The 23,610-nt window shown below is 35.8% G+C and overlaps 1 protein-coding gene across 8 annotated transcripts in view; it reads left to right on the top strand.

Moving 5' to 3' along the window:
• adgrb2 (adhesion G protein-coupled receptor B2) overlaps positions 1 to 23,610 on the top strand; it is a 371,126-nt gene that overhangs the window by 300,030 nt on the left and 47,486 nt on the right. For 7 of the 8 annotated variants that reach the window (XM_047816852.1, XM_047816848.1, XM_047816851.1 and 4 more), the window contains 5 exons: positions 3,657 to 3,726; positions 6,861 to 6,927; positions 11,829 to 11,914; positions 16,721 to 16,819; positions 20,695 to 20,866. In XM_047816852.1, coding sequence (XP_047672808.1) covers positions 3,657 to 3,726; positions 6,861 to 6,927; positions 11,829 to 11,914; positions 16,721 to 16,819; positions 20,695 to 20,866 — 494 coding nt within the window. The remainder of the gene's footprint in view (positions 1 to 3,656; positions 3,727 to 6,860; positions 6,928 to 11,828; positions 11,915 to 16,720; positions 16,820 to 20,694; positions 20,867 to 23,610) is intronic. The other variant, XM_047816849.1, reaches the window with a different exon arrangement.

Raw genomic sequence — 23,610 nt, 5'->3', positions numbered from 1 at the left:
GTATGGTCTTTTACTCTGTGTTTATTTTAATGACAGCCTCAAAGAGCCTTCATTATCGATTATCAGACACAATTAACTCCAGACCACTTGATAATCCTTCCTTTTACTTCTTGTATTCTTCTTTCATTTTCTTCTTTTCTTTACACGTGAGTTTTTCTAATTACGCTCAAATTGTGGAGTTAATCAGAGCATTGTTAATTACATGAATATTTCGGAGACATGCTCATTAAGTGTGAACACAGCACACCAGACAAAGCAACAGCATAATTGATAGGTACAATTAACACATGGCTAAAGCAGTCCTTCCCGACTGCGATGGCAAACACATTAGAGATGCAGCGGCAAGAGAGAATCCATCCAATGATTTACACATCAAGATGGGAAAAGAAGGAAGATGTAACAATACAGATATGCAATGTCTCTGCTCACCTGTAGAATAGATGTAGATGATTATTGAACCAGGAGGCAAAAAACACCTTATAATTAGATGATCCTGAGCTGCTGATTAGTCTGACTATCCTGTAATAGTACTATCATGGGTGTTGGGTCAGAATTGACCTAAATCGTGTACTACGCCAACTCAAGAAAGCCACGCATCATTACAGTATATTCCACTTTTACTTTAATTCTATGAGGTTTCTGGGAGACATTGACGTTAACATTACGAGCGCTCGTGTTTACAACTGAGACAGTAAGCAATTGTGAGGTTCAGCTAAATGCTGTGTGTGTAGCTCACATTATAGACTCATTAATTTGCCCAACCTTCTTAAATGAGATATGGACGTACACCAGTCTGTTTTTTTTTTTTTTTTTTTTGGGACATCATCGGTACATGTTCATGCCTCTAAACCTGATGCTGAAGATTCGCTGAACTGTGATTACATGCTTTACATCAGTCAGACGTCCTCTTCAGCAAACCTTGGCCACCTTGGCTGCCGTCAGTCTGAACATCTGACTATGTGAGACTAGCAGGAGTATTTTTTGCTATTATTGCTCTTGCTATTATCACTCAGTACTGTGGCTCAACTAGCATTCCACTTCATAAAAAAATCACCTGCTAAAATAGTCGCATCAAATCGCTCAACTTTTCATAGCTTCGTTGTGTCACTCGGCACGGCCACATTTAGTCGCCAACAGTTGCTGTTGCTCTGGAAGTCGATACATCTAATTATAAATAAACGATCTCCGTTGTTGTGAGTCGCTGTATGCGTGAACGAAGCATTACTCTTTTAGCTCAAACTCAAAAGCACCAGTGTTTTTATCGAATGGTTTTATTTCCATAATACTAAGGAAACAGCAGCATTTAGTATATCCTCAGAATTACTACAGTAATAACTGCAGTGTAACTATTGTAGGAAATAGTTTGTTAGCATATCAGTGGTGTCATTACGATTTAGGAAAACTACTTAGCGTGAATGAATTATTAATGGAGCACGTTACAAAACGATCCGTAGCAATTTTCTAGCATATGGGCAATAACATGCACATGCATGGGAGCTCAAATATATTTAGAGATTGTATCAATTTTAATTATTAATTGTGTTTATTTTCTCATACACACATTTGATAAATACTAAAATTTTATATAAAGTTATACAAAATGCCTGAACTTTATGTGAAAGAAAGTATTTAAAAAAAAAAAAAAACAATGTTGATAAATGAGAGCTCTTTATTTTCTCACAGCAGTGGTGTTATTGAGTGCATGCACCATTATTCTGCATCTCTGCTTTGTTTACTATAATAAACTAAGCTGCTCAGTAGGTGACTGGGGAAAAACCTGGGGAAACCTTCAGCTGACTTCAGGAGTGGATGAATACTGAAAACCAAATCGATTTATCTCAATTTATTCATTTTTTATCAAGTTAGAACATTTGATGTTAAGTGAACATTATAAAGCTGTGCAGTTTAACTCTTTGACCAGACGTGGAAAAGTGAAATTTGCTCCTGTTTTGTTGTGTCCATGTTCAGCATCGAATGTCTTTGTCATGTTCCACTCTACAGTGATGTTTAATACAGTATGAAGCTCATATGAAAAGGCAATACAGCGGCAATATAGTTCTGAAAAGACAAACATGGTTAGTCATGTTTGTATCTTCAAAGTAAACGATGATATCAAACCCGTTTCTGATCTCTGAGACGCCCCAAGTCATTGTTCATAAGCCTCTAAAATTTATCTTCGACCACAAAAGCCACAACTACAGAAGCAAAAACATCTCACACTGAAATTCAACAATGTCTTGATTAATTTTATATCAGACATGTGACCATAAAATAACTCCTTTGTATATGTTGGTTGAACATGTCTGATAAGTCGATTGTTATTCTGCCAGTGGAATGGAACACCAGCGTTTCTGTGCACGTAAAGGTGTTCAATGTAATGCTACTGTTTGTAGCTGTTTAAGCTCTCCACATCTGTTTCAGGAAAGCTTAATATTGTACTACACAATATTAAAAAAAAAAAACAACAACAACAAAAAAAAAAAAACTGGGTTGCAGGATAACAATTATATATATAATATTCTTTATATTTAATTTTATATATATATGTATATGTATATTATTTATATTATATATTTTATATCAAATTAATTGTAGTAACTGTTTGGTTTTCATGACTATTTTATTATTATTATTATTATTATTATTATTATTATTATTATTATTATTATTTATTTATTTATTTATTTATTTATTTATTTATTTATTTATTTTTTTGGTTTATTTATTGAATTAATTTTAGACCCCAGCTGAATTAAGTGGTGGCTCTGCTGGGAAGTGATGGGGGAATGTTAACTTAAATCATATTTGCACAAGTGTGACATGAAGCCCAGAGGGTTGAGTTCCCCCGAGAAATAATCAGACCCATGCCACACAACAGCACACCAGAGCAAAACTTGCTGCCGTTGATGAAAATAACATGTAGTTGCACTCGATCCATGACCAGCAGACACGCATCTCTTATGGAAGATCAAGGCTACGAAGTTAGGATATTAACTATTTCTAATCTTCAAATGGACGTTTCAGTGAGGAAACTTTGCCAGCTGTAGCCTCAGATTCCTGTTTATAGCTGTTTATGCTTTTCTGCTTTTGTACATAATCATCTTTAATATTTCGATGAAACACCCCAAGATTTCCTGTCATCTCAAACCTGTCTGTTCATTCCCCTCTGTCATCACTCATCAGCAAGGTGTTTCTGTCGGTGTACAGTAGCTGTTTCTCACTGGATTGGTTTTGTCTTTCTCGATAATCTGTGTAAACTCTAGCAGTTGTTCTGTGGATGTGAATAAATGTGTCTGTACATCATGCTCAGACAAACGACCTCGCCTTAACGAAGCTTGTTAATTCATGTGACCCATTCCATAATGAGTCACAGCAAGTTATGAAGGTAAAATACAATATACAGGCAAATCTGAAGGTACATAACTGTGGCAGTGGTGTAGTTTTTCATTTATACGCATCGCTGTGTAATGGGTCTCAAAAGAAATGGAGTTAAATGTACATAATTGTATGAAGAATAAATGAAAATAAAGTATGATGATTACCTGATGGGTAACATTTTTTATTTTTCTGTGGTTTGTTATGTCTTTTAAAAATATTCAAAATGTTCTTTCAGCTTTTCCTCTTCTTTTTGTCTCCTTTATGTCTTGGCTGCACAGGTCTGCCAGCCCTGGTTGTTGCTGTATCTGTAGGATTCACCAGAGCTAGAGGCTACGGCACACAAAACTAGTGAGTATCATTATCACTCACTTCAGAGCTCTCCTTGTTTATGGCTCAATACAGACAGACAGACAGACAGACATACAGACAGACATACACACAAACATACAGACAGACATACAAACAAACATGCACACACACACACACACACACACACACACACACACACACAGACTGACAGACACACAGACACACAGACAGACAAACACAGACGGTCCTGTCCTCAGTTTAAATAGCTGCATTACTTAAATGAATGATACGTATTTAACTTAATTTATCTTCAGTTTTCTTTAATTTGACTTATTTATTGGTGCAGTTTCTTTATAATCCATGTTCTTTTATGAATGATAAGAAAACAATAATAAGTTACACAGATTCTTTGTAATGATGTTTTTAGTATCATTTGTTTATTTATTTTTAGAGAGAGATTCTAAAGTGCTTCTTTAAGTTGGGGCATCTGTAATATGGGGCATCTGCTAAATGATGTAAACATTAATAATAATAATAATAATAATAATAATAATAATAATAATAATAATAATAATAATAATACATAAGCATTAAACCTTGACAGTATGTTCATCATATCATAAATTTGCATTTGCTCGCTAGCACGAGTAGGACAAAAGCATCAGTTTTTCAGATGGGATTTGAAAGTATACCTAATTTTTGTGTAAACAGACGTACTAACGATTAAAGCATATATCTGTTCATATCCAGCTTAATAAATGAGGCTCATTGGCTACATTAAGCATTTTACCATTGAATTAACAAATTCTTGTGCATTAAAAACCCATTTTGTGTGGCTCAACATAAATGTGTGATGCTAATGGCATGACGACACAAAGGATCTTCTAGTGATTTCCATAAAATGCTTTTTTTATTTCTGTTTATCTATCTATCTATCTATCTATCTATCTATCTATCTATCTATCTATCTATCTATCTATCTATCTATCTATCTATCTATCTATCTATCTATCTATCTATCTATCTATCTATCTATCTATTTTTATATATTAATAATCTTATCATTTGGGTATCAGCAAATCTTTTAGCTAACAAGGGGGTACTTTCAAAGTAACTCACTAGTCTACATCAGGCAGACAGAAGCCTTTATTTTTTTTTCCCCCACGTATACATTACAGTACAATAAAATAAAAATGTTGAAGGTTGAGGGTTTGCACGGTCAGACATGATACATCATCCCTGGAGCAGAGAGCGTTAAGGGCCTTGCTCAAGAACCCCAAAGTGGCAGGTTGGCAGTGCTGGAGCTTGAACCCTGATCTTCCAATTAACAATCCAGAGCCTTAACAACTTGATATGTCAAATGATATGTCTTCTTCCAACGATCTTCAGGGAATTTGAATGATGCAACTTCCTATTCAGTGTTGCGTCTTGTGCGATATTCCACATACTGTAGAGATGACTGAATGATGTGGGACATGTTAATATTTTATAACATACTGTATAATAGATGCTTCTTGGACAAGGGTGTCTCAAGTATAATAGGCTTGACACATTAAAAAGAAGCATCAACTATTTTCAAGAATTTTATTTCAAGGTAAATTCTAGTTACTGTGAGTAACTTAGTTAAGTTAAAGACCCATGGCTTTTGAAATTTCTTTTCTCTTTACTCTACATACATATCTGTCTCTGTAATATCAATGGGACTCAAATGACATGCCAATCATGGAATCATTCAGATAGCAGGATAGCCATGCACACACGCACACACACACACACACACACACACACACACACACACACACACACACACACACACACACACACACACACACACACACACACACACACACACACACACAAAAGTAAATGATGCAGAGAACTGTGAATATTTCATCTGCCAGACTCAGAGGGAAGGGGTGGGATGGATGTGGAATTGAGTGATGGAGAATAAAACCCTGATAATGAACTGTGTGGGGTTTCCATTCTCAATGAGAAGTGTAGGAGGGGGAATCAGACTGCAGACAGAATACAATTCTTTTTTTCTTCTTCTTCTTTTTCTTTTTTTTTCAATCTTTGTCTGTCTTTAATTTTTTCCTCCTTTACCCTTTGGCTCTGCCTAAAATTGCATGAATACTTTGGTGAGATTATGACTGAATGCTATTCAAATCATTGGCGTGATATGAATCTGTTTAACCCTTAGGAGGTGGCCAACGCAATTTGCTCTGGTTTCGACTCCGTTTATTTGCTTACATTATATAAAACTGTAATTTAGCTCTATTTGTAGTGAGTATAAAGAATATAAATCAGGATCTGTATACATGTACATGTAGATAGGTTTGGGTGAAATCCGAATGGGTCCCCGATAACCGCTTATATGACGTTTATCTTATTGCATTCCTGGAATCTGATTGGTCAGGAAGTGTGGATTTATTGTTCGTTCTAACACATTATCATTTTTGTAGTAATAAGTTGCAGAGTCTTAAACAGGGACAGCCGCAGAAACAAATCTAAAACAGTGGAGCTTTCTGTAAGACATTTATTGAATATTTGAAGGAGTTTTAAGCGTCAGCACTTTCTAACACCCAGAATAAGATTTCTGAGCAACACTTTTCTGATATCATCAAAAGTTTGAAAACTCTATCTGGAGATTGAAAGAGCGGATCGATTAAATCTGTTATATATCTGTTATAATGTAGATTATTGAACTTGTGTTGTCGAAGTTCCAGAACAACCAGGATTCATTTGTCGATATTTACAAAAGCATTTACACTAGAAATATGTTTCAGTGAAATTTCATTCAAATCTGGAAATCCATAAATTCATATAACAGGAGACTCACTGATATGAAAAAAACAACAAACAAACAAACAAACAAAAAACAACACGAGACTTTTATAAATTTTAAAATAATTGCAGTGAATGATGACAAATTAGACTAGATATTCACTTAGGAGAAAAGAGCTACAGTGGCTGAGCTGCATTATTGCAGACAGACAGACAGACAGACAGACAGACAGACAGACAGACAGACAGACAGACAGACAGACAGACAGACAGATAGATAGATAGATAGATAGATAGATAGATAGATAGATAGATAGATAGATAGATAGATAGATAGTATAATTATAGTCATGGTATCTTTGACATGTTTTTTTTTTCTCCCTCTGTAGCTGCTGGTTGTCGCTGGAAGGAGGGCTTCTCTATGCGTTTGTTGGTCCTGCAGCCGTCATTGTTTTGGTATGTGTCACATTCCAGACTTCTAATTTCATTCCCTTACACAGCCATTTTTCTATCGTTGACATCCTACAGTATAAACAGCACTGAGTACCTGGGGAAAACACTACTAATGAAATTAGTGTTGTGCAGATTTTTTCATTAGGTTACCATGTTTTGAATGCTTCAGTAAACTTTGAAAAGCTCTGGATTTTTGAGGTGTTGTGTGTGTTTGTGTGTGTGTGTTTGTGTGTGTGTTTGCATTTGCATTATCTATTGTTTGGCCTCAGGTGTGTTTAGAGGAAGTTTTGAGCAAGCTGTTTCCGTTATATTTCATGGTCAGATGTGATTTGCGTTGTTTGTCTGTTTCTTCATGGTCAGATGTGATTTGCATTGTTTGTCTGTTTCTTCATGGTCAGATGTGATTTGCGTTGTTTGTCCGTGTCTCGCTGGTGTTACGATTCAAACAAACTGCAGGAAATGAGATTTAGGCATCTGGAGATGTTGCCGCCTTCATCCTCAGGGAGGCAAAATCTAATTAATGGAAAAATAATTAGCCTAGCTTTCAGCAAAGAGCAGAACAGTGTGATTGTCTCTCAGCAAGTACTTTAACATGATCAGAATATGAAAGTCATGGGACTTGATGAACCTGCTGTTGTTTGGGTCACTTGTAATGCCCATGATGTAGTGGCACACTCAGATTCAGAGCAGCACTTCATCGGTTCTCTAAATTCTAGCGCAAATCATCTATGTCGGAGGTGCTGTGAGGCTGTCATGCTGAGATACAGCTTGCCTGAGATGCCAAAGAGACACATGGAGAATTTGAGGGTAAAAAAATATAATTTTAGCTAATTTTAGCTCAAAGTCGTATCAACAGATCTGACCGAAACCTGCAGTGCTTCTCGACTAAATGTTCAGGTGTTTAAATAAATCTTAATCTAAATAATAAATAATTCATAAATGCCCATTGGCTGTTTACTTATTCTAGCTTTTTGAAAGATTTTCTTGGAACATGTTCTTAAATGCATTGTTTTATATAGAATGTGTAATCCCTAACAGAGACATCTTTAATGATATCTTCTTCTTTTCAATATTGCGTTCTAAGACCAGACTAACTTAATCTTAGGGTACAATGGTACAATGTAATTTAGCAGATCAAATCAACTCTATCTTATATCATCCAACATTATTCTGTACTATGGGCACTAAGTCACTCTTTAAGATCAGAACCATGTCAGTCTATGTGAGTCTAACGCTTAAATCCTGGAGCTACTCTATAATCCTGGAGCTACTCTATCAGTACTCTGTAAGTCTCGAACCAGCTAAATATATTAGAGCCCAACAGTATTCTGTAATACTGGAGGAAACACTGTCTAAGAGAATCCAACCATATTTTGTATTATGGGCTCTGACTCATTCTTTAAAACCATCTTCAAGTCAGTCTTTGTGAGTCTAATAGTATTCTTCAACACTAGAGCTAGTTCAGTCCTAGAGAATCCATCAGTACTCTGTAAGACTGGAACAAACATAATATTAGATAATCCAATAGTATTCTGCAACACTAAATCTACAGTAGTTCAATCTCAGAGACTCCATACAGTAAGTTCTCTGTAAGCCTGAAACCAGCTGTCGTTAAGAGCCCATCGGTACTCTGTAATAATGGAGCAACACTCTTAGAGAATCCAACAGTATTTTGTATTATGGACACTAACTTTAAAACCAGAACCAACTCAGTCTTTGTGAGTCAGAGAGTATTCAGCACTGGAGCTAGCACAGTCTAGTAGAGACTCCATGTCTCCAACAATATTATATAATACTAGACGCATGTTCAGTTTTATGCCCCCTTTCCACCAGAAAGAACCGGGTGCTGGTTCGAAGTTGGTTCCACTGGCGAGACTTCTAGGAACCGGTTTGCCTTTCCAAGAGCCAAGTCTTACGTCACTGTATACGACGTTATACAGCAACATTGGTGCAGCAGCGGCAAACACAAACACAACATCAACAATGGCGGATGTTGCTTTACTGTTAATGCTCATGGCTTTGCGAACTTACTGTACATTGGCATCCAAACACGGCGAATCCTGATTTAAAATGATTTATAAATGGCTCTAACGACATTCTCTTTTGTCACAGTAACCCCGCCAATAGCCCCTTACGCGAGCGGTTCTTAAGTCTAAGTCTAATTCTTAAGTCCAGACCAGCAATGTTTTGGTGCTACTTAGGAACCGCTTTTCCTGGTTCAGAGCAGAACTGATTATAAATTAGGCTGTGACTCTGAACCAGCACTCAAACTGCCTTTGGTGGAAAAGGGGCATTAGAGACTCCATCAGTACTCTGGAAGACTGGACCCAGCTTAGTCCTAAAGACTCCATCAGCACTCTGTAATACTGGAATCAGCTCCATTTTCAAGCATCCAACAGTATTCTATATTATAGGCACTATCTCAGACTTTAAAACCAGAACCAACTATCTCTTTCTGAGTCTTATAGTAGCCTTCAATACTAGAAACAACTCTTTCCTAGAGACTCTATCGGTATTAAATCAGTCTAACAATACCCTGTGATATGGGATCCAGCTCTGTTTTAGAGCGGTGTAGTAGAAGTAATAATAGTAGTGGTGGTGGTAATAGTACTGTAGTAGCAGCATTTTATGTCTTAGTGCTTTACAGAATGCCTAAGAACACAGTACATATACAGTATTATAGAGAGCATACCAGTATTCTATAATACTGGAATCAATACATACAGTACATACATGCCTATGTATGACCTATTACCAGTCGTAAGATCCTTTGTCATGCACTTGTGTTAATGATAACAAAACTAGGGCCTGGTACTGATTTTTTTTATTATTATTATTATCTCTTGCTAAATTATACTGCAGTGAACACTGTTTTTTTTTTTTTGTTTGTTTGTTAGGTTGTTTGTTTTGTTTTTGTTTAGTTTTTTTTTTTTTTTTTGCTTTCCAGTGTGTCTAAATTTGTCGTGGCTAGTGACCATCTGCTATACTCTTCCAACAGCATTACCATTCCTTAATACCCAGAAGACCGGAAGAGACAGTCTAAACATTCAAGGCAGTAAAAAAGAAAAAGAAGAGACTGATAGATAGTATAAGATAGGAGATAAGATAGGATGATTAGCATTCATATGCGATTCATTTGCTAAAGTCCAGAACAATCAGCCAGGGTCAGGATTCATGACTTAAGGGTCAGGAATTACAACTCTGCTTTATTCTTCTCTCCACCAATTCTGCTAGTAGCATGCAGAATCAGGAGGCAACTCTGGATTAACCTGCCTTTTATAGACTAATAGCACAGCATGAAGCACTTGACAAGGTGTGAATGGAAGCTGGTGTACTGGAACCACAGCCAGATTTACTGGCACATTATTTATGACCGGCAGAAACCCCAGGAAAGCGATTGTCCATGCTGTGGGTAAACACAGAGAGATATTGTACAGTATATTAGATATTGTAAAAAATGATCATGCTAACAATACCCCTTATTACTCACTCTTAAAGAAACCTCATAGATTAAACACAATTAGTAGGTAATGAAATGAGCATGAATGGTTTTTGTGGATTTTATAAAAATTTGCTCATGAAAAAACATTATTTGCCCCATGCTGGGTGTAAATTGAGACCAAGGTAGTCTTAAAAAAAAAAAAAAGTAAAGAGGGAAAAGTATCTGTTTCTTTTTTACCATACTCTTTCAACCAGATAATTATAGAAGTCTAGCCGCTTCAATTCTAAGAGCCAGTTCATGTCAGCTCATTTTATTCACACCATAGGCAAAGCGCCCACTATTATCAACTGCAGTGATAATACAGCAATCAGTCAATCCAGAATATCTTTTCTCACTGAGGTGATTTAGGCAGGAGTGAAGATTGGCACTGGTTTCAAGCTGTTAGAACGTCTTCTCCATCTCATATTCAGGTTTCATTTACAAGTGTGTACTTTGTATACTATACGATATGATTTCCGCTTGTCAGTTGTACTAACAAAAGGTGATAATGATAATGTGGAAACCTGACCAAGAGAATTATACTATATAAAAAGGATTTTACATCATTTTACAACCAGTCTCTTTCTCCTGTGGAGTATTAGTGACTTTCAGGACAAATCATTTTGACTTATTTTCCATAAATTCACTTAAAATGGGTTTCTGGAAGTGGTTGAGGGTGAAGCTTTGTTGGCTTGATATTTGACCTCTTGATCTCCTGAGTAGTATTCTACAGTTTTCATCACTTAGACATCTCAGCTCTAAGTTACTGAGTTTGCTTAACCAGGTCTACCACATTTGTTGATCACCGAAACCCTTATACAGAATGTTTTGTAATTTTGTCTTTGACTGTGTTGCTTTTCTTTATATTTGCCTCCTTGGCAATAAGCTAGCATTGCATCTAAACCAATTTCCATTCATAACAAGAAGAATAGTCTTACCAAAGTTTTTTTTATGTTGTTTTACCCAACCCTGGGGCAATAGAGTTCGTATTCTGGTTATTTACAACCTGTGCAAGTACATTACTCAGTTAGCATCTCTAAATGGGTGGATTATACAAATTTCCAACTGGTTTAAGCTATTCTTATGACACGAATTTCAGAATTTATTTTATCCAGGTCATGATCTACAGTAGTTATGGCCAGTCCCAGGAACTCCCTTTCATTCCATTTGTACATGAATTTAAACCAAGGGAATATTTTGAATAGCTGATCTACTAAACATGTTTTTAAAAGGTGAAATGAGATCCAGATAATCTAAATAAAACCAGAAAGTGCAAAACCCCATTTGGACAATAACCTGGGCTCATTATACAGTAAGTTGTCATTATAGACACCCGAAAGAAACAGACCGTAATCTTGTAGTTTCATTAGATAAAGATTGTATGTTTATTATATCATATATTATATGCACGTTTCTTCCACAGGTGAACATGCTTATTGGGATCGTGGTCTTCAACAAGCTGATGTCGAGAGATGGCATCTCAGATAAATCTAAAAAGCAGAGAGCTGGGTGAGTGAAGACATGAGACATCTTCTTTTGGTGCTGGATGTTTGTTCATCACTGAGTCCATATTCATTTCTTAATGGGCTGGAGCTATACGGATTTTGTATAACCTGAAACACATTACATGAGACACATTACATGAGACATATGCAGTCGAGGGGGTCATAATAAAAGGTTTTTTTTTTTTTTTTTTTTTTAATTAAAGGTGAGTAATAACAGCTTCATAAATGGAGCTGTATTGATCTGCAGTCTTGTTTATCTCTGATGCATCTCTCATTAACTCTGTCTCTGTCCCACACACACATACACACAATCTAAGGGGCTTTAAAGCTGCACAAAATTTCTCTTGGTCATATTAGAAATACACACAGCTTTTTTATTAAACAAGTGAAAAAGGGCAATCAGATCAAACTCGACATTTTCTATTACTTCTGTGGAAAATAACATGGAAACCATGATCTGCCTTCTCTACTGAAACTCGCTATATAAACACAGACGAGCACACTCAAGATTATAGCCCCGCAAAATGCAAATAGATTTAGCATAGCTTCTCTGTCGTTGTGAATGGAAAACAACTGAAGTGGCACTCATAAGACCAGTGGATAACTCGTCCATTTGGCTACGCAGTAACACAATGAAATTGCTCTGTAGTTTTCTATACATGAGTGGGCAGGGAACGATTGGCATTACTTATTGAATGAGAAGCTATTCAGAGATGGGAGTTAATCTAATGACGGGATATTTCTAATCCCTGCTCCAGACAGCAATCCGTGCGGCAATTTCCTCCCAAATTGATTTCTTTTAATTTATTTATTTCCTTTTGGTGCTTTTTTTATATGCAAGTAGGCTTGATACGTGTTAAAAGGTACAATGGCTAACAGGGAGTTATCTCAGTCTGACAGTTTTGTTAGGACTCTCATACACATATCTCTATATCTTATACTGTCATTACTCAGGAATTATGAACAATCTTCCTGAGAAATGCCTTCATCAGGGTTGGAGTGGATCTGAAGCTTATGTTGGAAATAGAAGGGATTTCAGACCACACAGATGGGAATAAATTATTGTAGGATATAGACATTACAATCAGAGGGGTGTATTCAGAGCTACTGACTTACTGTCAGAATCTAAAAATATTCAGTGATGATTCAGATATGTATCTTTAACGTTAAATGTGTCTACCATCAAAAGCACGTGGTAAAGTCAGTTTTTTCCAGATTCTGCACATTACCAGCGTTTAGTTCACACCTCTGAGGATGCTAGAGTTTGCTGACATAGAGTAGAAATGTCTGAGAAGGTTTATTCAGTAGAGTAAAGACCACACACTAGAGCAGTGTGCCAGTTTGCAATGCCTATATATATAATGTATGAAAAAAGTATTTTTCGGGGACGCCCTGTATTTCTAGATAGTGTTTTCTCTTAAAGAATAAAATAGGATAGTATAGGAGGGAAAAAAATCATTGTAATAACTGACCTTGAGTGAGAGTAAGGCACTAAACAACTAACTAACTAACTAACTAACTAACTAATACATAGGTAACTTTTTTGTTATTAATTATCCTTTAATAATTAATGTATTACGAGGCATTTTCTAAACATTTTTTAACTGTAAAAAAATCAATTATTAAACTATTTAACAAAAATATCGACCTATTAAATGAAAAAAGCAAATGGTTATTAACGTATTAGAGTTTCTGGGTCTGTATTAAAATTTTCAGTTCATGACGTTAACTGAAAAGGTCAGATTTTTGTTAGTCTTCTTTGATGCCTGTGTTCAGATGACACACTGATGGTTCTAACATAGAGCATTTCTGGAGTTCATGCCAGCTTGAGTGCTTGCTGATATATAAAAAAAAAAAGAATAGTAAATATATTATATTGCAAAATAGCAGCATTTTGACGGGTGGGAATGACTCAGTGTGGAAAGCCTGGAGACTTATGGGACTGCTGTGGATAGAGCCACTTGGAGACTGTAGAACCGATTCAAACTGCTGTTGCAGCAGTCGGTTTTGTACTCGGGTCTCCGTCACTGAAGATGTGAAGATTTTGGCTGGAAGGAATTAGTGTTATATCGATAAAGAGCACAGAAATGACACTGACCAAGAAGTTGCTCAGGAGTTCTTGGTTGCATAAAACCGCTTGACTTACTGTATAAAGAGCTGTAGAAAGAACATGATTTATAATCACACTCTCTGGTGTCACTCAGATCAGGATGTATTTCCTTTTGAGCCTGGTTAAGTCTCAAGATTTCTAGCCATGTAAGTGAGATACAAATAAAATCATAGTGAATAGTGGTCTCAGACTTTTGGACCTCACTCAACTCCAGTGCTCGGGACACGTCGCCTTGCGAAGATTCAGGTTTTCTCCGCTCTCAACACATCTGATACGATACAGCTTATGATAGGATTCTCAATTCCTTTTTAAGATGGCGAGCTGTGTTGGGAGAAGATGAAGCATGAAAGATGAGGATGAAGAAGCATGTGTAGGTCAGTGTATCCCTAGGGCTGGAGTTGAGGTTTACTGGTCTAAGCTGCAGTTCTTAATAAAAGTAAAAATAAAAACCTTCATTAAAATAGAATCATTTGTTATTGAGGGTGAATTAAATTTAAATACACTTTTTTTTTTTAAATAAAACTCATCTTTAACACAATATGAAAATGTATTTAAACTTTCCACAACGTTTGTTTAGAAACTGAACATTTGCTAATCTATAAAAAAAAAAAAAAACATTTCTTAGGTACTTGCTTATAAATCATTTATTACCAAAGATTCTTCTTAAAATGCAAGTGTTAGAGTCATAATTATCGTCAAGCTAAAGCAAGAAAGGCCTGAAAACATTTGTCCTGTCGGCATACTGCTTCTGTCAGGAAGTTTATAGCTGAACTAAATGATCAACAGAGCTCCATATTTGTGTTTTTTTTCTCTAACTTTCTCTATCTACCTTTCTCTAGTTTATCTTTTCTCTATCTCTGGATATAAAAGCTTAAACACTTCAATTGCACAAATATAAGGAATCCAAGATCCTCTCTCAAACTTCTTTAAATATCAATACTGGGGTGCAAAAAAAAAAAAACTGTTAAAACACAAATACAAGATTAAAATAAACTGTTGACCATTCGGAATATAATATGGTCAAGTATCTAATATTTTTTCCTCATTCTATGGCATGCCAATACTTTTGGAATTGACCGTATTCATATATTTTACGTCACAAGTCAGTGTCGAGGCTTCGCTGAAAAACACATTTATTTTGTGTTTAATACACATCGCTGTTTGTGTGTGTGTGTGTGAGAGAGTGTGTGTATGATGTGTGTAAGTGTGTGTATGAAGTTATTTCAATGATTTTGACCCCGTGTGGCCTGTGAGTATTTGTGGTGCTCTGAAAACACTCTCCAAATTAATGAAGCATCACAACTTTGCCCTTTATATCCTGTGCACGATGTGCTGTGACCATCGTTCTCACGCGCACACAAACACACACCCATGCATACACACACACACACACACTCCGTACCCACCCACTTAGGCAGTAAAGTTTTTCTGAAAAACTGTAACCATAGAGAGAAAAGTAACAGAGCTTTCTAACTTTCGTTCATTCAGCAAGGCCGTTTTCCCCCGTGGAGTTTTTGACTTTGCATATGGCTGACGCAGGGCTTCTAGTTAGCGTTAACATTTCCGCAGTGTTAAAGGCCAGAATTTGAATTTGACTCCACCAACACGTTTATAAATAATGAAGAACGCAGCGTGCTTCTCTTAGATCACATAAGTCCCTCTTCTCATTTAGGTCATCCTAAGACTGCGAAGTCCGAACATTTGTGAAACTCAGGGAGAGTCTGAAGGGTTCATTAAACACTCAAATCCATGACTAATGACCTGAGAGATAGCCGGATCTGGATGGCCTCATATGCTTTCTTTACTAACACATACACACACACACACACACACACACACACACACACACATACACACACACACACACACACACTCGTGTGTAGATAGAGGGAATATTTCGGAACTCTCAGGTCATTAGTCATGAGTTCAAGCGTGTAGACGTCTGTTTTATTACAGCTTACACAAAAACTTCTGCCCAAAAAACAAAGTTGGTTCTTCCAGCTTGCTCATGCGCCATGTGTTATTAATGAGCTGTAGTCAAAAATCTGCTCCTTTTTTCTGTGTATGCACTCGTTTCAGTCTTCCACCACTTCTCTGTTAATGACTGAATACACTGAATATACACATTTACACATGCAGTGGCTTTTTATTCCCATCACATCTGATAAACAATCTGATAAATCATATACTTCCTGTGTTGTTGCTATTGCTCATTGCCAGTACTACACGTTATTCATTAATTCCATTGTTCTTTTTTCTTTTTTTTCCTTTTTTTTTATCTTCCAATGTCTCATTCCCTCTTCTTCCCTCTTCGTCCTTGTCTTGTATGTTTATAATCATTTGCTAATTATTGCAAATGTGCCTTATCCTCCTTCTGATCCTTTAATGTGTGTGTGTGTGTATATGTGTGTGTATATGTGTGTGTATGTGTGTGTGTGTGTGTGTGTGTGTGTGTGTGTGTGTGTGTGTGTGTGTGTGTGTGTGTGTGTGTGTGTGTGTGTTCAAACTTTATACAAACCTGTAATTGGTTATGCTTGGCTTGAATGAACGTTCTTTTCCATTATGTGTGTGTCTGGGTGTATGTCTCCTCGTCTACTACCCCCCTGTTTGTGGTGTATACTATGGATTGTGTGTGTGTGTGTGTGTGTGTGTGTGTGTGTGTGTGTGTGTGTGTGTGTGTGTGTGTACTGGGTCCTGAAGTCCATCGCTGGATGCACGTAGCAGACTGCTCCTCCAGTGCTCCAAGTGTGGGGTGATCTCCAGCACCGCTCTGTCCAGCTCCACCGCCAGCAGCGCCATGTTAGTCCCATTTCACTCTGCTTCTCTTTCTCCTTCTTCCTCTTTTGCTATAATTTCACTATCTTCTTCTTCACTTGTTCACTCAAGTCTTTCTTTCTTTCTTTCTTTCTTTCTTTCTTTCTTTCTTTCTTTCTTTCTTTCTTTCTTTCTTTCTTTCTTTCTTTCTTTCTTCACCCATGATAGGTTACTCTTCAGCTACAGCTCATAGAAAATGTTTGCCTTTCTAACTTTTTTCTGAGTTGAAGTGAAAATAAGAAATAAAACATGACCAGATGTGCTGAGGGAGGAAAAATAATGAAAAGAATCACTTTTGCCTGACGCAATGTGAACTTTTACTGTATCCTCCTCAGAGTTGATTACTTTGTGAGTTTTATTCCTCTTACAATATACAATAGCAATTTGCCTTTCCAGTGTCCAGTGTAAATGAGCAGCTCCTTACAGAAAACATCCACTATACAATTCCTCTTTAAATTGTTGCTATAGAAACAACATTTTAATGCAACTACATCTCTCCAAGGCTGAGAAAATTAACCTCCATCATCTGACCAATAAGAATGAAGAATTCAAGAGGATGTCGGAATGAGTACAAATTAAATTTGGATTTACAAGGCAAAATATGGCATTTATAATTCACTGGATATAAGAATAAATAAATAAATAAATAAATAAATAAATAAATAAATAAATAAATAAATAAATAAATAAAATTGAATCTATCTTTGAATCTATTGAAAATCAAGTACAGGATCACTTAATTAGAACTTAAAAATATAACCTGATTCTAGAAATATAGAAAAAATAATCTCAACGATCGCGGGAACTCAAACATACATTATTTCAGTTCATGCCTTAAATTTTTACAGCTATATCTAATAAATTGGGGCAAAAAAGGATACTGTAAATATGCTGAAGTATTTATACATTATCTAGCCAGACTACACTTTATATTAAAGGACTACAAATAATTGGAGTATCCCAAGTTATTGGAATTGAAAGTAAAACTTAAGAGTATAATATGTAATATACAGACTAAAAATAAAATCGTTACCTTTCTGAACTTGGACTGTGCTGAACAGGATTATTATTTTTATTTTTTTATTTAAATGAAAAACAATTAAAATACATTTATTTAAAAACAAACACACAAATAAAGTAAGTAAGTAAGTAAATAAATAAATAAAAATAAAACATGTAATATCCTTTCATTCAATCATTCATTTTCTACCGCGTATCCGAACTTCTCGGGTCATGGGGGTAATATTTAAATCTAAAATGTAAAATACTACAAAATATCTGTAGTATTAATCAAAAAATTCATTAACTTATTACAACTTGTACAGTCAGGATTAAACCAATGAACTGTTAGCTTATTGATTTTAAGTAAAAGAGTATAACAAAAATCCATTTCAAGCTTTAACAATAAAACATTTTCATATGTCGCTTTTTCTCTTTTCCTTCCTTTCTGCTTGGAATTTTTTTTTTTGTTTTTGTTATCTTTTTCTTTTATTCATGCCTATTCCTCTTTTTGTCACTTGCTCACTCTTTCTCTTGCTTCTACCAGTGAAAGTAAGATACTGTAACTCTTCAAAGAGATTCTCTTTTGCCCTACACACACACACACACACACACACACACACACACACACACACACACACACACACACACACACACACACACACACACACACGCACACAAGGCATGAGATGTTTGTTCTTTGAAGAGGTAAAGAACCAGAGAGTGGGTCCAAGGTCACCTCTTGTTCTTTATAAGAAAATTGGACTAATCTGTGGCTTTTTGCCAATTTAGTCATGTTATTGAAATAATAATAGAATTACTGAAATCCATCTCTCTCTCTCTCTCTCTCTCTCTCTCTCTCTCTCTCTCTCTCTCTCTCTCTCTCTCTCTCTCTCTCTCTCTCACACACACACACACACACACACACACACACACACACACACACCATTTATTTCAAGGTCTATTTTTCTTTTGAATGCAAATTCTGTTCATGTGTGTGATGTGGTTTTCTTGTGTGGCTACAATCTGATGACTTTAGCGTACATTTCCATATTGTGGTCTGCCTCTCTCTCTCTCTCTCTCTCTCTCTCTCTCTCTCTCTCTCTCTCTCTCTCTCTCTCTCTCTCTCTCTCTGCCTTTCTGACTTTCTCACCATCATTGGTAATGAACTAAAAGTGGGTTGTCTGTCCCCTGTCAGTGAAGCCCATTTACACTCAGGATTTGGACTCAGTGCAGCGAGAACACACTAAATTGGTGTCAGACACCATGGCTAAGCAGCATGAAGCCAGCACCAGCCGCAACTATATCTGACTCGAGTTGGGCAGGGCTTTTACTGACAGCTAGCATGTCCTCTGACCGCAGCAAAGTGAGATAGGAACCACCTGCCTATGCATATTTAAACTAACACACACCAGTGAAGAGGCCAATGCTAGAACAGCATCCAATAGTCCTGTAGACAAGTGTTTATTATTATTATTATTATTATTATTATTATTATTAGTAGTAGTAGTAGTAGTAGTAGTAGTAGTAGTAGTAGTAGTAGTTATTGTACTAATAGTATTATTAGTAATAGTAGTGGTAGCTCAGTGGTTAAGACATTGGACTACTGATTAGAAGGTCGTGATCTTGAATCTCAGTGCCACCGAGGTGCCACTTCTCGGCCCCTGAGCAAGGCACTTAACCCTCAATTGCTCAGCTGTCTTAATGAGATAAATGTAAATCTCTTTGGATAAGGATGTCTGCCATAATGCTATGCAAATGAAGTAGTAGTGGTGGAGATGGTAATATTAGGGAAGGGGCACTCAGTGGTTAAAGTGTTAGGCTACTGATTGGAAGCCTGTGAGTTCAAGCTGCCACTGTTGGCCCTTGAGCAAGGCCCTTATTCCTCAGTTGCTCAGTTCTATGAAAAAATGTGAAATGAATGTAAGTGGTTCTGGATGATGATAGCCGTGGTAGTGATTGTAATGGTATTAATGGTACTGACCGAGTTAAAGCTTCAGTCATCTGATTCCACAGCTGCAGTATGTCACACTTTTATTTATCATTAACGCTTAATGTTGTGGAGCTTGCATAAAAAAGTTAGTTTCTGCTATCACTTATGTTATGTACTGTATTCTATAAACAGTTGTTCTCTCACCAGCTTCTTTTTTACTCTCTGTGGAATTAAAGAAATCATCCTGTTACAAAGAATCCAGAAAACTCATCCGGAATTTTTGTTGCGCCCTGCAACTAGTTCACCTTCTGTTCCTATCTGTATGTTTATCCATCTATTACACACAACCTGATCATTCTGGAGAACATATTCCTACTTCCTACTCTATGGAAACGATAACAGATTTAAAAGAGCACGTGTGATATAAGCATGTGATCAGAACTGTAGCCGACATTACTGTCGTTACTGCCGTCAGTGCTGTTGTTAGAGAACAACACTGATACAGTATGAATCAACACTCACTGACCAATCAGGTTCAAGAACTGAGCTGCGCTATGGCAGAAATATAGCACATGTTATATATTTCAGTGCACATGTTATGCACTGAAAAGAATATATATAATTTTGAAATTTAATAATGGCAAAATGTGTTAATGGCAAAAAATAAAGAGATTAGACAGTTAATGTTTGTAGTAATGTTTATCCAGTGGAAATATATGTATGTGTGTATGTATGTCTATGTATGCAAATTTATTTTATTTTGTTTGTATTTATAATTTTAAAAATACCCATTAACAAATAAATGTTTGTAAGTATACTGTATGCATAAAGCAAATATATCTATATGTTTAATAATGAGAATGTGTAATTGAGTCTGAGAATGATTTAGGCATGCTGTGTATGTGTGTGTGTATCTTTGTGTGTACAGGACGTCATTGTGGAGCTCGTGCGTTGTTCTGCCGTTGCTGGCTCTCACGTGGATGTCAGCAGTGTTAGCCATCACAGATCGGCGCTCCACGCTCTTCCAGGTGCTCTTCGCAGTCTTTGACTCGGTCCAAGGCTTCGTCATCATCACTGTTCACTGTGCCATGAGGAGAGAGGTGAGAGAGTTCTTTACTATAACTCATGAACCACTGATGCATTGTGCTCGCAGTGTCTATGAGGGGCTTAGATTTAGAATTTGAAACTGAGGGAAATGTAATGATGAGTGAAGTACTGTTTAAGTCATATTATATGGATAATTTTCTATGCTTTATGTCTGAATAATAATAATAATAATAATAATAATAATAATAATAATAATAATAATAATAATAATAATAGCATTATTATTTTTATTATTAATATCACATTTACAATAGAAAATTGTGTCATAAAAATAATAATAAACAGAAGTTCAGTTCATTACTAACAATAACAATACAAAAACAACAATAATAATTTTATTGTAATCAAAATACGATATTATTGTATTCGCAATATTTTTGCATTATATATTATAACAAAAATAATAATAATGTCTACTTTTTTTTTCTTGTAAAATGCTCTGAAAGTGTCTTTTTCACTTTAAAATGTTCGTCATTAAAGAGTTTAAAAAGTTGTAGAAGTCCTGATCAAAAGAACCACACCATTCTGTAGAAAGAACTGAAAATAGGACCAAATACTGTACTTAACAGATTCCCTGTGCAAACTGACATTTAACAGTCTGGAACATCGAACTCTGGTTAATACACACACTAAATTTAGTCTTACAGATTCCTGTTAGTTAGACTGGAAATATGTCATTTTTTATTTATTCATTTTGTTACAGTGAACTTATATCCTTGGTGCTCCGTACATGACAGAATATCAATAATTTCCAAGATAATTGGACAGTTATGAAAATCAATTATTGATCATGTTTCTCACTCTTCAATATTTTATGACTTCATAGGCTCTTAGAAATCTGTTCTGAATTTCGTTTCTCCATAAAGAATTAAAATTTATAACAATACCATAATAATCACACAATAACACATTTAATAATAATTATATATAAAAATAAATAATAATAATAATAATAATAATAATAATAATAATAATAATAATAATAATAATTAATAATAATAATAATTAATAAAAAGAGCAGTGTGCTGATCAGATTGACAGATAAAATAAAACTGTAAGGAAATGAACAGATTTTATTTGGATGGGCTTCCAACTAATATTTTGAAGCAAACTGATGTAGAAAATATACAAGAACTAAGATAATCATTGACATGGTGGTGTGATGTTTCAATCCTGGATGTTCCTTTTAAAGAAATCATGGTCAAAGTAATTGGAGTTGAAGCCAAAAAATACAATAAATGCAGAGCAGGTTCAAAATACCAAGAGCCAGAATCTAACTAAGTTCTTGGTCTGAAATCCATGATTCAGGAGTTACAGATTGCAAGCAGACTTTAAGGCTTTGTACAGACGTTTGTACAAGTCAGTTGCTGCCTCTGAATATCCTATAACATGATTGTACAGCAGATGAAAAGCAGTATGAATGTCTTAATTCTCAATAATTATAAAGCTATAGCTGAGAAATACCTGGATGACTTTCTGCTGTGTTAGTAAGCACTGTGCTATCCCATAATGCATTGGGACTGCCGTGGAAGAGCTGGCTCCTGCTTGACTGGTATGAAAATCTTAACCCACACCGTTCTCTTTTTAAGGATTAAGATCCTCCCCTGGATTACAGCCTATAGCACATAAACTTAAAATGCTGCCTTCTGCAATTTTGGATTCTGAACAGCTCTTCCATGCCAGTCCCATTGCATTATGGGCTAGCACTGTGTGCACTGGACAAGCGGAAGGTCGTCCGGGTATTTCACAGCTACAGCTTTATAACTACTGAGAATCGAGATATTTCAACAAAATGTACAGTCGTGTTAGAGGGTATCCATAAGATTGGACACCCATGCTGCAATCGCTGTTCCCTTGTGGTTTCACCCTAATAGTTTAACAACACCCAAGTAAACTATTAACTGGGTAAAGGTTTAAACAAAGGATAAAAAAAAAACATATATATGAAAAAAAAAAAAAAATATATATATATATATATATATATATATATATATATATATATATATATATATATATATATATATATATATATATTGTGGTTGTGTTGGCATCATTTGTGACATGAAACACTGAATGTCCGGATTGTATTCATACTAAATCCATATACTGATCAGTGTGTACTGTATCAAGGCTGAATAAAATATAGACGCAGGCCATTTTCTTTATATATCTTATAACCAGGAAGAGAGATGGGTAGGTAAATTCAGGAAAGGATGCCCTCTAGCAGCCTGGAGTGAAATGGGCAACACACAATTTTTAACAAATGCTTACATACAACTTTCAGTCATTTCACAATTGTTCAACAAATGTTAGAGACAGGAGTGGGCATGTATACAGGGTTTAACAGTAACTGCCAGGCTCTTGAGGGTCAAAAAAGTTTCTATGTTTAATAATGAATGAGAAAGTGAGCATTTTCCAGTGTGTAGGTTAATATCAAGGCAATAAAAACCTCTGAACTGCTGACAGTCATTCCAGATCCTTAAGTCGATTGTCTTGTCTGCTGTTTTAATTAGAAGAAAAAAGAAGGCTGTTGTTGTGCTATATTTCTCAGTGACAATTCTCAACTGTAAGACAGTGCCTGTGATAACAAAACGTCATTTATTAATGAACAACATGTCATGCATTTAATATTATAGCAACAATAAACACAAACACCTCTCTCTCTCTCTCTCTCTCTCTCTCTCTCTCTCTCTCTCTCTCTCTCTCTCTCTCTCTCTCCCTCTCCCTCTCTCAGCAT

The sequence above is a fragment of the Tachysurus fulvidraco genome, chromosome 7, assembly GCF_022655615.1.
Source record: "Tachysurus fulvidraco isolate hzauxx_2018 chromosome 7, HZAU_PFXX_2.0, whole genome shotgun sequence".
Classification (NCBI taxonomy): Eukaryota; Metazoa; Chordata; class Actinopteri; order Siluriformes; family Bagridae; genus Tachysurus; species Tachysurus fulvidraco.
Note: the sequence above shows the minus strand (reverse complement) of the source record. Positions and strands in the feature narration are given on the sequence as shown.